The sequence below is a fragment of the Pagrus pagrus genome, assembly GCF_965226575.1.
Source record: "Pagrus pagrus genome assembly, chromosome: 21".
NCBI lineage: Eukaryota > Metazoa > Chordata > Actinopteri > Spariformes > Sparidae > Pagrus > Pagrus pagrus.
The window spans coordinates 13,321,791-13,340,354 of NC_140208.1; the positions used below are offsets into that span (position 1 = coordinate 13,321,791).

An 18,564-nucleotide genomic window follows, 5' to 3' on the forward strand; every position below is an offset into this window, starting at 1 on the left:
AAAGTCCATTCTCAGTGTATTTGTAGGTTTCATGTTTTCACTTCACATAGAATATATGAGTTACGTGACTTCCTGCGAACCATGATCATGCTAGTCTTAAACTCAGATTTAAGGTGAGCACAAGTTAAGGTGAAACTTCTTCGTCAGCAGATTAATGTGAAAAACAGACCTCTGAACTTCTGCAGAATGAAGCTAAATAATCCAGGTAAAGTTACAAGAAGAAAAACACATTTTTGCCAATGAAAGTGTCAATGAAAACCTTGAAAAACCAAACGTGTTTTTGAAAAACATTGAATAATACAGTTGGCTGAAGGTTACAGCTCAAGGACATGTTGAGCTAATGTCATCACGGGTCATTACCCCCTGATTTTACTGTAGTGCCAACATTGCAGTCAATATGATTCCACATTAACGGTATGCATGCAACATATTGAGCGGTTTCTATACTTTCAGTAGGCCAACTTTGTTTGGTACACCACAGTGTCATGTATGTCACAGCCTGAGCTATATTTTAAACCCACCACACTAAACTAAATTGCATAGAAGAACGTTGAAATGATAATACGATGTTAATGTGGAAGTCCAGTGTAATGGCTCGGAGCCCGTTTGCTTTGTTTATCAATGCACGTCATCGACCTTGCTGTCACTTCCTCTCAGCTATAGCATGGCATTGATTGGTTTCCAGTGTTGGCGAATGTTGCGCGGCAACATGCGAGCTGCAGGCCAGTCCTCTGCCCCGTGCCAGAGTGGAGAGTTCAACATCGACGTCTGATTGAAAGAATTGCATTTGTTTTGCCTAAATGTGAACAATGAAGGAGGAGAGTGAATGTCTTTGGAAACAGTCCAAAAAAGTGTACTGAAGGATGGATGTTTGAGTCATGGCTGCCTAGAGGTCAAGACCAAGAAGGATCTGACATTTTGGATTCAAATCAGGTATGTCGTGTTTATTTACTTTCACTTTGGACAGAGAGACTTTTGTAAGACTGCCTTCCCAATGCAGTAACACTGTGATATTGAGACTGTCCAGTATTTGAGTGCAAAGTATTTTTGGGAGGGGCACAGTTAGATTGGCATTCTGGGAAATGAGAGCAGAGAGAAATTTGTTAAGGGGAGGCGGGTGAAACAGAATATTAAACGTCACTGAGTGGTTCCTTTTTGCATTCATTATTGAGGCACAAATACAATTGAAGGTATCCACAGTTCAAGTCCAGTTTAACAAGAAAACTACATCATGAGCACTGTAATGGAGCAAACTGTGCTATTGAATACCATAATTGTAGTAATAGTGGTACAGCAGTAAGTCAAATGTCTAACCCTAACCCTCGCCCAAGGGTGAAATCAAAGAAAATCAAGGAAAAAACACAACTTGCTTAGCTTCTCATCGGCCTAAATATGAATCCAATCATGCTCTTCTGATCACCTGTAGGCAAGCAGAGCTCCATGTCTGACTCGGACCTTATTAAGAGTGGCGGACCAGCCGGCAGGGGCCCCGAATGCTGCTCACCTCCAACTCCGAGGATGGAGCTGCTCAGCCCCTCCAAGGTGAAGGACCGCTCTCAGAACGTCACAGAGAAGGTCACGCAGGTACGGGGTCGAGAACCTCACATGACTGAGAGCGAGGAAGTCCTATTTAAGAGATCTAAATGAATGAACTTAGCCATTTGCAACCAAATTTTAAGTAAAAAGCCTCTGACTGTAATGCCTGATTATGCATTCACTGCTTGCCAGGTCCAGTCCGCCATTAAAGAGCACTCATTAGTCATTGCTGATTTCTAAGAAATGAAGAGGCTCCCAGATAGACTGCTGTTAATTAACCTGCTAGTGGAAAAATCAGTAGGTGGTTTGGTGGCTTGATGTTTTTCTTCTGGGTGTGAAGCTACAGTTCAATTCAGACCTACTGCTGTTACTGCAGGAGCCCTGGGGCTCGGTATTCTGCATCAGTGCCTCTGTGTAGTGGTGTGTGGTGAATGTGAAACAAATGCAAGTGTTTGCAACGACCCGTGACCTTGCTGCACAGGGTCACTTGTTGATTGCTGTCTATATATCTATCTAACTATTTATCTATCTACCTGATGGATCTATCTGTCTGCAAGGTCAATGAGATCTGTCCGGCCAGTGAATATTAATTTGAAATTGGGCTAAAGAGAACACGAGGACTGTGGCAGCACATGAACTCAGTTATGTGACTGTGACGCCCAACTCATCAGTACAGCCCTCCAGCCCACCAGCATCCTGCACTCAGTCAGCTCTTGGACATTTTTGATTACAGGACACTATTGTTTTGGCTTCCCCCTCGCAATTTTTGAAATATCTGGAAGTAATTGTACCGTCTGGATGTAATCTTTATCCAAGTCTTGCCTCAGCTGAGCATTGCCAATGACAGGATGGTCAAGGATTTGTCGGACCTACGTGGTCGCAATACCAGAGCACGAAGCCTCCGCAAAAGTGTTCGTCGAAAGAGTGTGTCCTCTAGAAAGGTCTGTTGGTTAGTATTAGTTCAGAGAGAAAGAGTTTTGTTTCAAGGAATATTTTATTTAATTTGCAATAGCAATGATTAATGTGCTTTGTGTAAAAGGAGAAGAGCTGCAGTTTTATGATTGACTAATGCAAAAGTATTCATACAAATGTATTAAAATGACGCTAAACAGTAAGTCAGGATGACACATAATGAAAGAACCTTCAAAGACAATATTCAGATTCACTGCATACTGATGAATTTTTCACGTTTAGGTGCTTTCTTTGGAGTCTGATGTCCTGCCCGAGTACAAACTTGAGGTGCCAGACACAACATGGTGGATCTTGCTTCACTACAGCCCCTTCAAGGCATTTTGGGACTGGATTATTCTCCTCCTGGTCCTCTACACAGCTGTTTTCACTCCTTATTCAGCTGCCTTCCTCTTGGATGAACACGGGGATATACGTCAAAGGAGGTGTGGCTACACATGTAACCCCCTGAATGTGGCGGACCTTTTGGTGGACGTGCTGTTTATTGTGGATATAGTCATCAACCTTCGCACAACGTACGTGGACCACAATGACGAGGTGGTCACAAAGCCGAGCCGGATAGCCAAACACTATATCAAAAGCTGGTTCCCTATTGATCTGTTTGCAGCCATCCCTTTTGACCTTCTCATTTTCAGATCTGGATCTGATGAGGTAAGAACTCTCTGTAAATTATATTACCTACATTTATCCAGGAGAACTCTAGTTCACATATAATATAACATGTAATTAAACTGTCCTCAAGTGACACAAATGATTCTGTAAAGTTCTCTAAAGCTTCTGTAAATTGAATGTTCATTTCCCCTCCTAACATCCTCTTTCTTGTTGTTAATGGAAAGATGGCAACCTTAACCAGTCTGCTGAAAACAGCTCGGCTGCTGCGATTGGTTCGCGTAGCAAGAAAGCTGGACCGCTATTCTGAGTATGGGGCTGCTGTCCTCTTCTTGCTTATGTGCACCTTTGTGCTCATCGCCCATTGGCTTGCCTGCATTTGGTACGCCATTGGCTTTGTGGAGAGGCCGTATACTGAGACTGGTTGGCTGGACAACCTGGCCGAACAACTTGGAAAGTCGTACAACGACAGTGACACTTCCTCCGGGCCATCAGTCAAAGACAAGTACGTCACTGCGCTTTACTTCACCTTGAGCAGTTTGACGAGCGTGGGGTTCGGTAATGTCTCTCCAAACACCAACTCAGAGAAGATCTTTTCCATCTGCGTCATGGTCATTGGCTGTGAGTTGAATAATATTGTTTGGAACTGTACAAAAAATTATTGGGATGGTCGGGTGGATCTCAATCTTATATTTCCCTAAAGTAACTGCAATACCTTCCACCCAATATGTCAATATAATTTAATATGAAGTCCCAGCACTGGTACAACCCCATTTGCCATTAATAATGATCTTAACCTTTACATTTAACCTTGATATTGTAATAAAGTAAGACTTGTCAACACTTGAGACAACACAAAGGCTGAAATTATATTTAAATGGAGTAAGTGGGGTACGAAAACTTTAAAAAACATTCCCTGCTCTTCCATAAAAGCTAAGACTGCCTTCCATTCCTTCTCCTTGTTGTACATTCCCTTAATCTAGAGAACATAAACCCAAAAGCAACAAATATTGCAAATCAAATGCCACAATCAGCAAAGCCTCATTTAATTTCATTGTCCTCATTGGTTCTTCTGTCTCAGCTCTCATGTATGCCAGCATATTTGGGAATGTGTCAGCCATCATCCAGCGTCTCTACACCGGTACAACTCGCTACCACACCCAGATGCTGCGAGTCAAAGAGTTCATCCGATTTCACCAAATCCCAGGTAGCCTTCGCCAAAGGCTGGAGGAGTACTTTCAGCATGCCTGGTCCTACACAAATGGCATTGACATGAACGCTGTAAGTAAAAAGCGACAGAATAGAGTGTACTTGTTTTCATCAAAAGTCCTACCTTAGTCTGTAACTGTTGTCAAGGTATTTCAGTACCCCTGTTTTGTATCCAACTACTGATATGCTGATGGTTTTGTCTTGCAGGTGTTGAAGGGATTTCCACAGTCTTTGCAGGCTGACATCTGCTTGCACTTAAACAGATCTCTGCTACAGAACATCAAGGCTTTCCATGGAGGCAGTCAAGCCTGCTTGCGTGCATTGGGTATGAGGTTCAAGACAGTCCACGCTCCTCCAGGAGATGTTCTGATCCACTACGGAGACATCCTGGACTCTCTCTTCTTCATCTCACGTGGTTCTATTCAGGTCATCAGAGATGATGTGGTGGTTGCCATATTAGGTAAAACCATCTAACCACAATTTTGGTGTGGTGTCTCAAAAATACTCCAAAAACATACCTCAACACATGTGATCTACTTGAATTAAAAGAATGCTCATCCTCTTGCAGAAAAGAATGACGTCTTTGGAGAACCCATCCACCTGTATGACGAGCCAGGGAAGTCAAATTCAGACGTCCACACCATCACCTACTGTGATCTGCACCGCATCCAGAGGGACGACCTGCTGGAGATCCTTGATATCTACCCCAGCTTTGCTGACAACTTCTGGAGGAATCTGGAGATAACTTTTGACCTGAGAGATGTATGTTGTCAGTCCATTACAGAGAAAGAATTACATCTTTACGATTTGATGGTTTATGTCAGGCTGGAGATCTTTGTTGCATGTGATTCCCCGTCATCACGCTACTGTCTGTGTCTAATACATGCATAAAATGCTCAACCAACGATAACCTATCTCCTGTATGTGAACCTGTTCTTTCTATGTTCATCAGGCTGATCAAGCACCACCAATAATAACAACTGATGACTCCGGTGACGACTGCGGTTATCGCCACAAGCCAAGACACAGAATGCATTCCATGGACTGCCGAATCAGGCCAGGTGAGACGTCTGGTATCATAGTAAAACAGGCTTTTGCATACAAGGCTTTTACATATGACACCTTAAATCAGGTCGATATAACAGAGTAATTGAATGCCTTCCTGTGAACAGATGGAATTGATCATGAAGACTCGTACCCCCTCCAGTCCTTCCGTCATCGTCACTCACCTCCTCAGGCCCACTGGGATGACCACTGTAGCTGCGGATCCCCATGTTCCCAGTCAAGTGAAGACCTGGCTAAGCCTCTTGCTCACAGTGCCAAAGTAGAGCTTTACCCTCCGGATGATGCCAGACGGGACTACCCGCCTGTAGTGCAGCTGTTGACCCCAAGTGCCACCTCAGTGGGGAGGGAAGCAGTGTTGGACGTTGGCCATCAAGGTAACTGGATCTTGATTGCTGTCGATGTGATACTACAAAATCTCTTTGATATTCCCATTTCCTCTCAAATTAAGGATTAAGGATTTTCAACACTTTCTTCTCTTTTTATTTTCGTCAGATTCCTCTTTAAATGTCCCAGGAATGTATCAATACTGGCCAGATCGACAGCCACAACAGTTTTCCAATCGTGCCTGGCGATCTTCCTCTGTCCGCAACTCATACCGTCCACCACCTTTCACAGAAGAAAGGCCCAGTGAGCTAGAGTCTCGACTTGAGACTTTACATTCACAGCTCAACAGGTGAATTTAATGTTATCTTCAGCTGGTTTTTAGTTTCTCTTTCCAATGCAGAGGAGGAGGAACATAATATTTAGGACCTCCTGGATGCTCTTTCAAGTATCACAAATTAGGCCAATGCTTGTGACTACTCATGAGGGCTGGAACGAAGTTTCTTGGAAAGCACTGCTGACACAAGTTATTTTAATAGCATCTGTTATTATCATCGTTTCTTGAATCCCCAGACTGGAGACTCGCATGACAGCCGACATCAACGTAATCCTCCAGCTTCTCCAGCGACAGATGGCCCCTGTACCTCCTGCTTACAGCACTGTATCGTCTAGCACCCTCCCTACCAACTCACCGGGCCTGTACGGAACTGGGACCCCAGTGCTGCACAGCATGTACCCTGTTTCCCCCATACAGATGGACAGTCGAGCACCCACACAGGTATAGAAAACACCAGTGAGACAGTGAAACTTGTAGAGAGATGCCAGTTACTGTGTTGCCAATCTTGGAACCCATCAGTTATCGTCTGATGAGAAATTTGCCTCTGGGGGCAACGACCAGTTAAAAGTTAATAAAATGCTAAACTGTCAGATGATAGCCAATGGGTCCCGAGATTGCATTTCGGCAAATGTGTTACGCCCTTTTTCTTTCCACATGGACTGTATTTACCTGAATACAACCAAAGCTCACTCAAATAGAAACCAGAACACTTCCGAGACCAAAATCTTGTCCCTTGCCTACAGATTCTGCGTTCATATGCAGTTATCTGTTTATAGAAATGACTGTGTTGACTGCAAACAGTGAGATTCTTTCTAGGCTTTTTTTTAAAACCTTTAAATGTTTCTTTACTTCAGAGCTCTACCCAGACGGACCTTACATTCACCAAGAAGTCCCAGGAGTCACTGTCCAGTGGTATCCATGTGACTGTGGCCTCAGACGACACCATGTTCATGACCGTCACCCCTGAAACCGAGACCCAAACAGGGTTGGCTCAACAGCCACCCCAGCCTTCAGTCAAACCCTCCCTCATGGAGAATCCCAGACTGTGCGGCAGCCTCCGCTACCCCTCACTGCCGGGAAACCTGGACATCACCTCAGGGCTGGCTGACATCCAGAAACACCTCTCAGACCCTGTGCTGCCAGTCATCTGAAGACCTTCAGTAAAAGACTTTTCCTGACAACCAACATAACTTTGAAAGTAGTAATACACTACTTCTTAAAGAGTCTCTTGACGGACCCATGTGACTAATCTGCAATTCAGGTATCATTACACATTTGGACATTTGGAGTAAAGTGTCTCAAAATCAGCCGACTACAAGGATTTCCATGTAATAGCATTGACACCGGATTACATTAAATCAGAGGGGATTACAACACAGGTATCATACTTTTTAATGGACAATTGCTTACTTAAAGTGTGTGATTAAGAGTGAACACATTTTCTTGACAACTCAGAGTCCTTTTATACATCTTTTTTGTTACATCCCGGGTCATTAAATATTGAATGCCATTACAATCATGTCACATTTAATCCTGAGTAATTGTTTCCTAGCCTACTAACTAGCTACTTTCCTAGCTTTTACCCAAAGACAAGAGCCTGACCAATGCTGGATTTGTGAGGCCATTAATGCTATTATGTGAGAGTGAAGGAAATTCATAATTTTGCTAAATATGCTTTTTTTTTTTTTTTTTTGCCAAGAGTTAAATGAGAAGATTGATGCCACTCTCAAGAACAGACAGCAATTGGTTAGCTTAGTTTAGCTTAGGCCAATGAATGGAAACAGGTAAATATTTAAATATAATCCACTTTACAGAACCGCTACAGTTCAGTACTAAAGAGTATCGATCCATGAAATATTCCACCACATAACCCCTCATATAACCAGGTTAACTGTTATTCCTGTTCCAGTCTTTATGCTAAGTTAAGCTCTGCTAACTGAATGCTGGTTGTAGCTTCATAGCATACAGGCATTACAAATATATACATTTTCCTATCTAGTTCTCAGCAAAGAAAAAGCAAATACGTGTTTTCCACAATTTCAAACTCTTCTTTAAAAGCATTCTGATCTCACTATATGGGCTGATGTTAATTTCTTTTAAAAAACAAAAACGCATCCCATCGCACGGATCCATTGAATTTGTTTATTAAAGAAAGGTGACCAAGACATTTTTAAGGGACAATTCATTGATAATAATAATAATCATAATAATTTTGTCAGTGCTCTCTGGTGCGTAAACTGTGTAATGGCTAAATTCCAGCAAACATATCTCTGGCATTTGTGTATTGCATCTTCTACTTAATTATTAGCCGATATAGCTGCCACTCCATTGTTTTTCTTGTTGTTTTTTTTAAACTTATAGACAGCAACAACAATCACACATCCTAAACCCATGCTGACACCTGCAACAGGTAAGAAATAACTTCACTCCCACATCCCATCATAATCCTAACATCACAACAGGCTGTTTGACAAAAATGTAAGATTCTCTATCGTGTTAAGCTTTGTGATTCAGGCACCGTTTTCTCAGTATTACACTTGGAGACTATACCTTCTCAACCTATCATTTCTAACTGTAAATCTGTGCTATAGTTTCTTATCAATGTATTGGTGAGTCATGTCGCTGTTGTCTAAATGTAAAACTTCTGTATAATTGTTAAACCTGTCATGGATGGTTTATTTCTGTACGAAAAAAATTAATGTTGATATTACCAAAAATGACTGATGCTCCAAAAACATGTTGTATTATGATCAATTAATACTTGTTAACTGTTACCACATACAATTAATGTATCTCAACAAAGATGCTTTTCATAACATTATACGTTGTAAATAAAACGTTGTAAAACGTTATAAATATATTTTAAAAAAACAAACTGAAATTGAAATCATGGACACTAAATCACATTCAGTCAACTTTCTAAAATGGCTTAACTGTATTTTTGCTGCATCAGAAAAAGTCATAGTTAAGGATGACGTAATGGGTAAAACTACACATATAATGCACCATGAAGCTTATAGAAAAATGAATCCATGAGGCAACATGCTGAAAGCTTAAAGACAGTTGAACCTTGGTTCGTTGTCCATAAATGACAACATATCTAACAGTATTTTGGTTCCATGAGACTTGTTTGAGGTTTCTGATACAGGACGTCTTGGTGTTTTATTATAAAATCAAGCAGTAATGTACTCTAGTTCCCACCTAGTTGAAAGGGCTTTATGCACATCATCTGTATCAACATGAACCTGATATGAGCTTGAACTAAATCTTCCTTAGTCCTTCTTGAACAAAGAACTGCCTTCAGTGTCAGCTTGTAAATCCAACTGAGAATGTTTCTAGTTTGTTTTATTGTTTCATGACTGCTCAGAGTATTTCAAGCCAGTTGTTGTAGCGGACAGAGAGCCAGTTGGGCTGGATGGAGGCCAGCTGGATTTTATTGATCGCTCCCAGTATAGGGTAGTATAGGGTCCTCAATGCCCCGCGGTAACTGGGAGATGTCCCAGATTAGAGCCTGGTGGTCCTCCGCTAGACAGAGCGGAGGGCAGGAGGTTTGATTTGAATTGATTTATCTTATTTAAACAGGAAGAAAATAATGTTACCTAACAGACCTAATAGACCTGATAGAGAATATTTTTCACCATGTTTTCTTATTCAAGAAGACATAAAAACATTAAAGCAAGAGCAGGTGAAACATGAAATTAGTAGGGGACAAAATACTACAGTGTTGTTCATGTGACACTGTTTTTGGACATAATTATCTTGGTATATGATAATAACTTAAGGAATCCCTCTAAGAATTAGTGGAGGTGGTAAGCTTTGCCACTCTCTCTACTTAAGAGACTAGCTCTACACTTGCTGTTGACTCGATGTTGCTTTTAGTTGCTCCTTGGCCTGTTACTTGGCTTCCTGTCAGGATGGATGGCTGTGCATTCTGTACAGCCATTCATGGTCCCCCAGAGGATAAATCCCTTAAACAGTGCTGATCCCTTGACGTTGACTCCAGTGCCAACAGCAAGTTGACATTTTTGGCTTTTAGTAAACTGCCTTGGCAACTACTGGATTGAAAGCTGAGAAACAGTACAGATATGCAGTCTCTAGAGGATGAATTTATATGACTTCGGTGACCCCTTGACTATTCCTGTATTGCCAACAGTAGGTCAGGACTTATCCACCCATAACTTATTTTGTATGATATCTTAACATCAACTAAATGTAATGGCACAACATTATGAACACCTATAGTCCACAAAGGATGAATCCTGAAGACTTCATAATAATCACCTGACTTTTCCTCAAGCAACACCATGAGGTTGACATTTATGGTTTTAAGAAAATGTCTTAACAACTACTGGATGGATTGCCATTACATTTGGCACACATTCATGTGCCTCTTGGGATGATTTATTGAGTTCACATTGATCGTTTGGGTAATCCTGATGAGTTCAACCCCTCCTTTATGGCACGTGACAAAGACCTGGTGGCCAAATGTCCCAGGTCCCAGTCCGATCAAGCATCTATGGAATGTCCCAGGCAATTTCAATCCATGGAGGCCTCACAGTAGATCAAACTTGCTGTTGATCCGGTGAGGCATGGACAAAGGCACCAGGTAATTGGTGGCAGGACCTTTGAGTCCTGTGGGTTGCGTGGTGGTTTGCGTTCCCAGGACCAATCCTGAGCAATTTTTGCCATGTCGCAGGGTGCATGGTCATGGCTGGGGGGACAAATGTCACCTGGGAGTCCTGTAGCCATGAGGGGATGTACTTGGTCTGCAAAGGTGTTTGGGGTGGTCAATTGTGTCAAGTGGTGCCCACATTAATGCAAGGACCCCTGGTTTCGCAGCAGAACATTGCACAAGATGATCAATGTAATTCACCTGTCAGAGGTTTTATTGTTGTGGCTGATTGGTGTGTAGCCTGAGAATTGACAACATAAATCCACACGGGACCTCATTTTGAACTTGCTCGCTGTCCTACAGTATGTAATTAAGCTCTTACATAACATCTCCGTGCTCCAGTCACACCAATGACCTTTTTGGTTTTGAGATTTATGTCTTTCTGTCTCACTTTGGACTCATGTCAAACTCTGCTCTGCAGGTGTACTCTTTTCCATAAATACATCATTTACAAAAGCAGAACTGACACCAGGTCACAAATTTGATTGATTTGTATACACAAAACACTTGCAGCAGCTCCCACAGATGTTTCACACTTTCATCACGGCAACAAGACACAGCAGCACAACAAACCCTCATAAAAAGGTATGTTTAAACCAGTGTGGAGTTAATTTAAAACAGATAAACTGAACAAATTCATACAGCGTTGATTGACAAGTTTTGAAAAATTTGCATTCCTGCTTGTTGCATGTCGGCACGTGTGTTTGTGAATGTATTTATTTAATGCTCTAAAGTCGTCTGTCCCTCAGATCTTCTATCCTTGGACCACTCTGCTCAATAATGTTGCTGGAGATTCATCCTCGTTCCAAGAGTCTGTCCAACAGCTCTGCTCAATCTGGATTTGTCTGGGAAAAATTTGATTTTCAGGTGTGTGACAACTTTCCAGGGTTCATATATACTTGGGCAGTTTGTACAATGCTGTGCTTTGCTTTTGGTCTTCCTGCTTCTGTTGCCATCCTCTGGGACATGTTCAAGACACACAGGAGGGGAACTCCCTTCACACCAAACAACTTCTTCATACTGAACCTCGCCATCATGGATGTTGTCTTCTTGGCCTTCATCCCACCTGGACTTTTAAATCATTTAATCTGGCATAGTTGGAGGTTTGAAGCGATCTGGAACCTTGTTTATGCCTTGAACACATGTGGGAGACCTCTCCTGATGGCTTCTATCTGTCTTGACTGTTACCTGGCTGTGGTTCATCCAATCACCTACCACAAGAGGAAGAGTCTGACTCCCAGGGTCATGATAGCTGGCATTATTTGGACTGTGACAGCTGCCACTGGGATTGTGTTCTGTCTTTCTTTCAGGCTATATTTCACCATATTGTCCACTGTGCCATTTATTATAGCTATTGTAATAATTGGAATCTGTGATGTTCTCATCTTCCATGCACTTGTTAAGTCTGACCCCGGCAGAAAAAACATCCACCCGCAGAAGCGAAGAGCCATTCAGACCCTCATCAACAGCCTGGTGATAACAGTCATCTCTTACCTTCCTCCAGTGCTTCTGGTAGCAATAGGGAAGCCTCTGAACACTGATTTCAATACCTTCATGTGTACTATGGGTATTCCCGTAACCATTACTTCTAGTTCTGGATCTGCTGTATTGCCTTTACTCCACATTAATAATCAAGGGAAATTTGATCGTTTCAGGTTTGGATGCTGCAGGAAGTCTTAGGCCCAATCCCATTTCCAATTTTTACCCCTATCCTTCGTTTTCAAGTGCTCTCTTGCCCCTCGGAACAGATTAACAAGGGGTTGTGATTTCTATAAATGATTATTTAAGGATAATAATTATCTTCATCATTACCTTCATCTATATGTAGAAATTCTTTGACTTAAAGCGTGCAAATACAGAACTGTGCATGTTGTACTGCATAAACATTACTTGTCTGCAATTAGCCATTGATGAATGTTCTTTGTGACCCTTATTGTAAAGTCAAAAACACGATCCCTGAGACATTTGTTAACAGTCACTTAATACTAATTATTGTATTAATCAAGTCTTTAAAAACTAATATTTACAACTTATGTGCTGTGTATAAATAATGTATGGATTAATACCTTTGTTAACTTGAACACAATACTTTATGCATATTACTACATTAATTCATGTTATTTCATGTAATTTTATTGTAAATTGTTACACATTTATTTATTTATCTTGCATGTTATTGTTCATTTACTCTCATATTTCATATGTGTGGTAAACATCTGATTTTTTCCGCGCTGATAATGAAGTTAAAATGTGGAATGTTACTGTAAAAAAAATTGCATGTGTTAATTTAGAACCTGTATACATAAACAAATGTTAATATTGTCAAGAAATATACAATAAACCTGTTGAACCCAGTTGTTTTGCTCATGCTCACTGACGTTGAGCCACAGTTCCTTTGTAGTGAAGAGGTGAACACTGACGACCCAGCTGAGGTGGTTCAGGAAACCCCTGGAGGTTCTTCATCTCCCATCAGGCCTGAGAGCCGAGACAGCTGCTGAAACGTATGAGGCCGTACTCAGAGGTGGGATGTAACTTAGTACATTTACTCAAGAACTGCACATAAGTCAATTTGAGGTACTTACTTGCGTGCTTTACTTGAGTATTTAAGTCCACTGCTCCTTTATTCTTCCACTCCACTACATTTTGAAGGCAGATATTGTACCATTTGCTCCACTACATTTATTTGATAACATCAGTAACCAATATGCAGATCGCATGCTGCATCAGAGCCACAGTAGCACATTTTAGATTTATTACATCAGCAATCAGATAAAAAAAAATGCTGAATATTGCCTGATAATCGGTCAACTCACAATATACTGTACAGTACATCTATGTGAATATAAGTAAAGATACTTAGGTACATTTAAAAACTTTTTGTATGGATGACTTTTATATTTTACATTTGAAAAGTATGACTCTTATTATCTTATACTCATAGTTTTTACAACAGTGGCTGCACTAACTTATGATCTGGATAAATTAAAACAGAACAAAAGGAATTTAAAAAAATAACATAGCTGCTCTATTTGCTTTTAAATACACCTAACACCAAACAGAGTGAACTATCAGCACTGCAATCCATAAGACACTTCATCCATATATCATTCTCTACAGTTTTTTAAAACTTCATACTGAAACATTAAACAAGAAACATCTAGTTGAAAGTGCAATAACAGCTCAACCACTGGATCACTCTGTAAAATCTTTTTTTTTTTTCCCCATGATGGATTTACATTCAGTCCTGCAGGTACAATGATCTATTACAATGTAAATTCTGAAGGCTTACAGATCATCTTTCATGGGTCAGGTGTGCAGGTGTAAACAAACATCATTTACATATTGAAAAAGCAAACCGTGTGATGGAAAAGTACTGTACTCTTCCAACAAGTGATTTGAGTGTCTAACAAAAACAGATACAGACAAAATTGGTTATATTTGTTTATTTTGTGTTTCTCCTTTTGTCTCCTGGTTTCAGTGGTTCATCTCATCTGTACATTTTATTGTATTCATTGTGATTTTAACTCATAATTCTGTGCTAATTTATTACAGCGTTCTATTAGCGTGATGCTCTTACAGTGAATAAAATACCATCAGACTTTATTGATCCCAGAAATGTAGCATTATAGCATCACAAGAAGACAAGAGAAGTCCATAAGGAACAGCACAAGAGATAAGTCAAAGACATGGTTCAGTATTCTGATCATCCAGATCATCATACACAGACTGACATTTATATATAGATTCATATATATGCAAAAAATAACATAATGATTCAAAATATAAAGTGAGCAAGATACATGAATATAATTATGTTGGATATAGATTTATGTATGTGTGTGTATGTGAGTTAAACATGCTATTACAGCTCTTTCCTTAAAAAAATCGTATTTGTCATTAATATATGTGGTATATTGTGACATCACGGTAATATCTTGCGTTATTTGTGTATAGCAGATAGTCCGTCTGGCAATCACTGTAAAGATGCAAAAAAGTCATGAATTGTAAATGGTTGAAAGCGGAGACTCGAGGGATGGGAGGATATAAGACTTTATTGCAGATTGGCATAAAAACACTCAGGATAAGTTAATTGTGGTAAATTTCTAATATCAAGATCATCATAAACTGGGAATAACTTTATACAAGTGACTTGGAAACCTGTCTTGCTCTAATGTTCAGTCCTGTATTGATTTTGTGATTTATTTTGAATTTCCTGCATCTTTCCAGTAACTCCAAAGTCCCACACTTGTCACCATGGTTGAAGGCTCGTTTTGCCCATCGTATCCCCCACAAAAGAAGTTAATTGGATGTGTGGAAGTACTGTGGCTTCCAAACTATAGGAACGACAGGGAGGCGCACACCATTTATTTATTTATCCTTTATTAATGCAAGGGGACTTTATGATTTATGATTATCTGATTTAAAATCGTTTGATTGTTGATTGTTTTTCACTAATAAAAGATGTGTGTCTGTCTGTGATGCAATAAAAAGTTAAACTGATTCTAGTACATTTTAATGCTATTTTAGTAGCTTTAAGCACATTTAGTTAATTATTGTAATAAGGTCGGAAATCACAGTTATTTTTGCCAGGATAGTCGACATGAAATGATCATATTGTCCCGTGCTTCTGAGGCTCCCTTGATCAATGACTGGAATGAGATGATTCTTTTGATAAAGATTGATAAAAAAAAAATTAATTTTACTTTTCTCCTTTTCTATTTACATTTGTAAGGTTAGGTGAGAAAACTTTCCGCCTACAGGAAGGTAATAAGTGTGCCTTAAATGCTCAAAGGTGTGCCACAATACCGCTGATGGTGATGGTAGTTTAATGAAAACTTTGCTGTGTAGGTCAGACGTTTTTTGTTTTCCTCATACATCTTATTTAAGATTTATTTACAGGTTTATTGTCTTTGACTATACCGTTTAATTGTCAATTGTAATTATTTGTGATTCTCCTGTAAATCTCATGGTTTCACACATGACCCACTATGAACCGTCTGACCTGTTACTCCAAACAGCAGAAGCACTTCAATCTCCCCAGATTGCCCAAATAGAGCAGAGGCATGATAGCGCTCCCTGCAGTCGGTGTTATCAGGACAGGTATTGCCACAAAACATTCATACACGTGGTCGTCACTAATAAGCAGATCCCCGATGATGTACGCCAGCACTGGAGGGACGTATGAGGTGACGGTCATGACCATGCTGTTGGTGATGATCTGCAGAGCCTTCTTCTTCTTTGGATGGAGGTCTCCTCCTGCACGGAGGGAATTCTTCAGAGTCCAGAGGATGGAGGCATCACAGATGATGATGATGGGCAGCGCTATGATGTACACAAACATGGCCCAGGCACTGTGGCTCAGCTCAGCGATGACTATGGATACAGTCCCTTGAACCGCTGTGATGATCCAGACAGCAGCAGCCATGAGGAGCCGGGGAGTCAGACTCTTCCTGGTGCAGTAGGTGACGGGATGGACCACAGCCAGGTAGCAGTCCAGACAGATACAGGCAGTAAGAAGAGGTCGTCCTGCCAGGTTCAAGGCATACAGAAAATTGCTCAACATCTGGACGGAGTTGATGTGCCACAGGAGGAAGTTGCACAGCCCAAACGGGACAAAAACCAAGAAGATCAGGTCCATGATGGTGAGGTTGAGCATGAAGACGTCGTTGGGGGTGATGGAGGTTCCTGCTCTGTGCCTCTGAAGCAGCTCCCAGAGAACAGCAACACATGCAGGACATCCAACCAGAGAGCAGAGAGCGCTGAGAGAAGCCCAGACCATGATACCCTCTATCATGTCTCCGCAGTGTCCAGACTCTGCCTCTGAAGGCTCGCTGAAGTTGGAGGTTAGATTCTGAGAGCGAGGATACACGTGGAGGAGCATTTCTCACCAGCAGTGACACCTTGAGTTATCCAAGAGGGATCAGTGATAACCTCAAATTAAACAGGAATATATAAGATACACATGAAGCAACTCCAGAGTGGTTCTAACATTTCCCAGGTGTTCTTTTAGACTTTTTAACGAAGCGGTCAATTTGTTTATTTTATGAAAAATCAGGATTTGAATATGCAAGTGACACTGAGGATCATTTTACAGTTTTTGTCTGGACTGAGGTTTTCAGAAACAGAGAATCAAGCTGACTCCAGGTGCTGTAGATGTGGTTGGTTAATGTGCGGTAAGAAGAACTGGTTAAGTAGATAATATCTGCAAATACTTTGTTGAAATGAAGTTTTCTGTGCCCACAGGAAGAGGTCAAAGGTCAAGCGGATTGACCTCCATCAAACTAGTTTCAGAAAGTCTCTTTAACCACACAACAAATACCACTTTTTCTTACAGACGTATGTTAAGAAAGATTCATTTTTACATAAAATACCAAGTTTTGGGGGTTTTCATTCCTCTAATGCTGTGTAGTGATCAGTGACCCGAACCACTTTGTAGCATACAGTAGCATCAAATCCCAGTACTGACACCAGCTGTTGCTGTAGCTCTCTCCTTATATTTTCACCCGTTTTGGCTTCACTGGGGGGAAACATTACAGTGGTCAGTACGCGGCTCTTCGGCTGGAATTCAGGCGTAACATAAAGGCATGTAATGCGTATGTAACTGACCTTACGGTTACTGAGCGTCACTGCATGAGTCTGGTAGCCAGGTGAGCTCACTGTTTTTGAGCATTACATTTTCCACTGAAGCATTCAAAGTTCACACATTCAGTGTTTATATTGAATCAGTAGAAAGCAAAAGGAAGAGAGAGAATCATACAGAGAACTGCACTAAACACATGGGTATCCAACCCTAACCCACTAATTTTGGTGGAAAAGCAGCATTATCTCTCAACACCATTGTTGTAGTTCTACTTATCGTCACTAGATGGCAGCAACAGTTTGTTGTGAACAGCGAGCCGCGGGAATTATATGATGTGACGTAAACTTTCACATTTCTGTGGCCCCTGTGTGTAAAACTGATTAGCCTTTTTACAAAGACCAGATGTATTCAATCAATATTTTATGAGTCAGACAAAGGAGGAATTATTATTACAGTTTTCAATGATGATAGTCCAAAGAAAATAAAAATCTGCCAGTATTATTTTAACTGTTTTTCATGGCAATTGATGAAATATGTATCTAAGGTGGCCCTGAGGTACAAAACACAACATCACGGTAGAAAACACAAAGATATTTCAGAAAACACAATAAAATTTGTTAAATGTATTTTCTTATTTGTTTTTTTGTAAAAGCGTTGTGCTTCGTCTTGTTGTGTTTTCTGAAATGTTGATTTTAGTTCATTGTGATTTCTAAAAGGTTTTTTGTTTTGTTGTTTTGTGAAAAGCACTTTCTAACCTTTCAATTCTCTAAAATGTTGTGTTTTCTATTTTATCACTGTTTTGTGTCCAGTGTCGTGTTTAACACCTCAGGGCCACCGTATTTATTACTGAAGATTTCAGTTTAAGTAAAGACAGGATTATTTCAATCATAACAGTCTCAAAAAGATGTGTCAGCGCTATTCTGATGAAGTACTGTTGGACCTATTTTTGATATAAAGGATGATGGATCTACGTTGGCCCTGAGGTGCAAAACACAAGAGAACAGAAAACACAATAAGAAACCAAAAAATACAGCAACATTTTAGAAAACAACAAAACTTGTTAAACGCCTCTGTTCTGATTTTTTGTCTGATGCGTTTTCTGTTCATTGTTTTGAGTTCTCAAATGCTTTTGGCCACCGTATTTATCAGTGAAGATCTCAGGATTTTATCCAGTAAAACATAAAAGATGACTTTGGTTAGACAATGAGAGGAAAATTAAAGTTTTTTCACTCTCCGTAAAGCATCAGAACACGTGGGAGTTTTAGG

General features: G+C 40.5%; 1 protein-coding gene across 1 annotated transcript; it reads left to right on the top strand.

Moving 5' to 3' along the window:
• Positions 1 to 1,440: 1,440 nt before the first annotated feature.
• kcnh6b (potassium voltage-gated channel, subfamily H (eag-related), member 6b) lies at positions 1,441 to 7,197 on the top strand (the record flags this gene model as incomplete). Its single annotated transcript, XM_084342145.1, has 11 exons — positions 1,441 to 1,584; positions 2,731 to 3,156; positions 3,342 to 3,735; positions 4,196 to 4,395; positions 4,531 to 4,783; positions 4,892 to 5,085; positions 5,276 to 5,384; positions 5,496 to 5,762; positions 5,881 to 6,061; positions 6,283 to 6,487; positions 6,901 to 7,197. 11 exons carry the CDS (start codon positions 1,441 to 1,443, stop codon positions 7,195 to 7,197), a joined length of 2,670 nt encoding a protein of 889 aa, XP_084198271.1.
• Between the last annotated feature and the right edge of the window lie 11,367 nt (positions 7,198 to 18,564).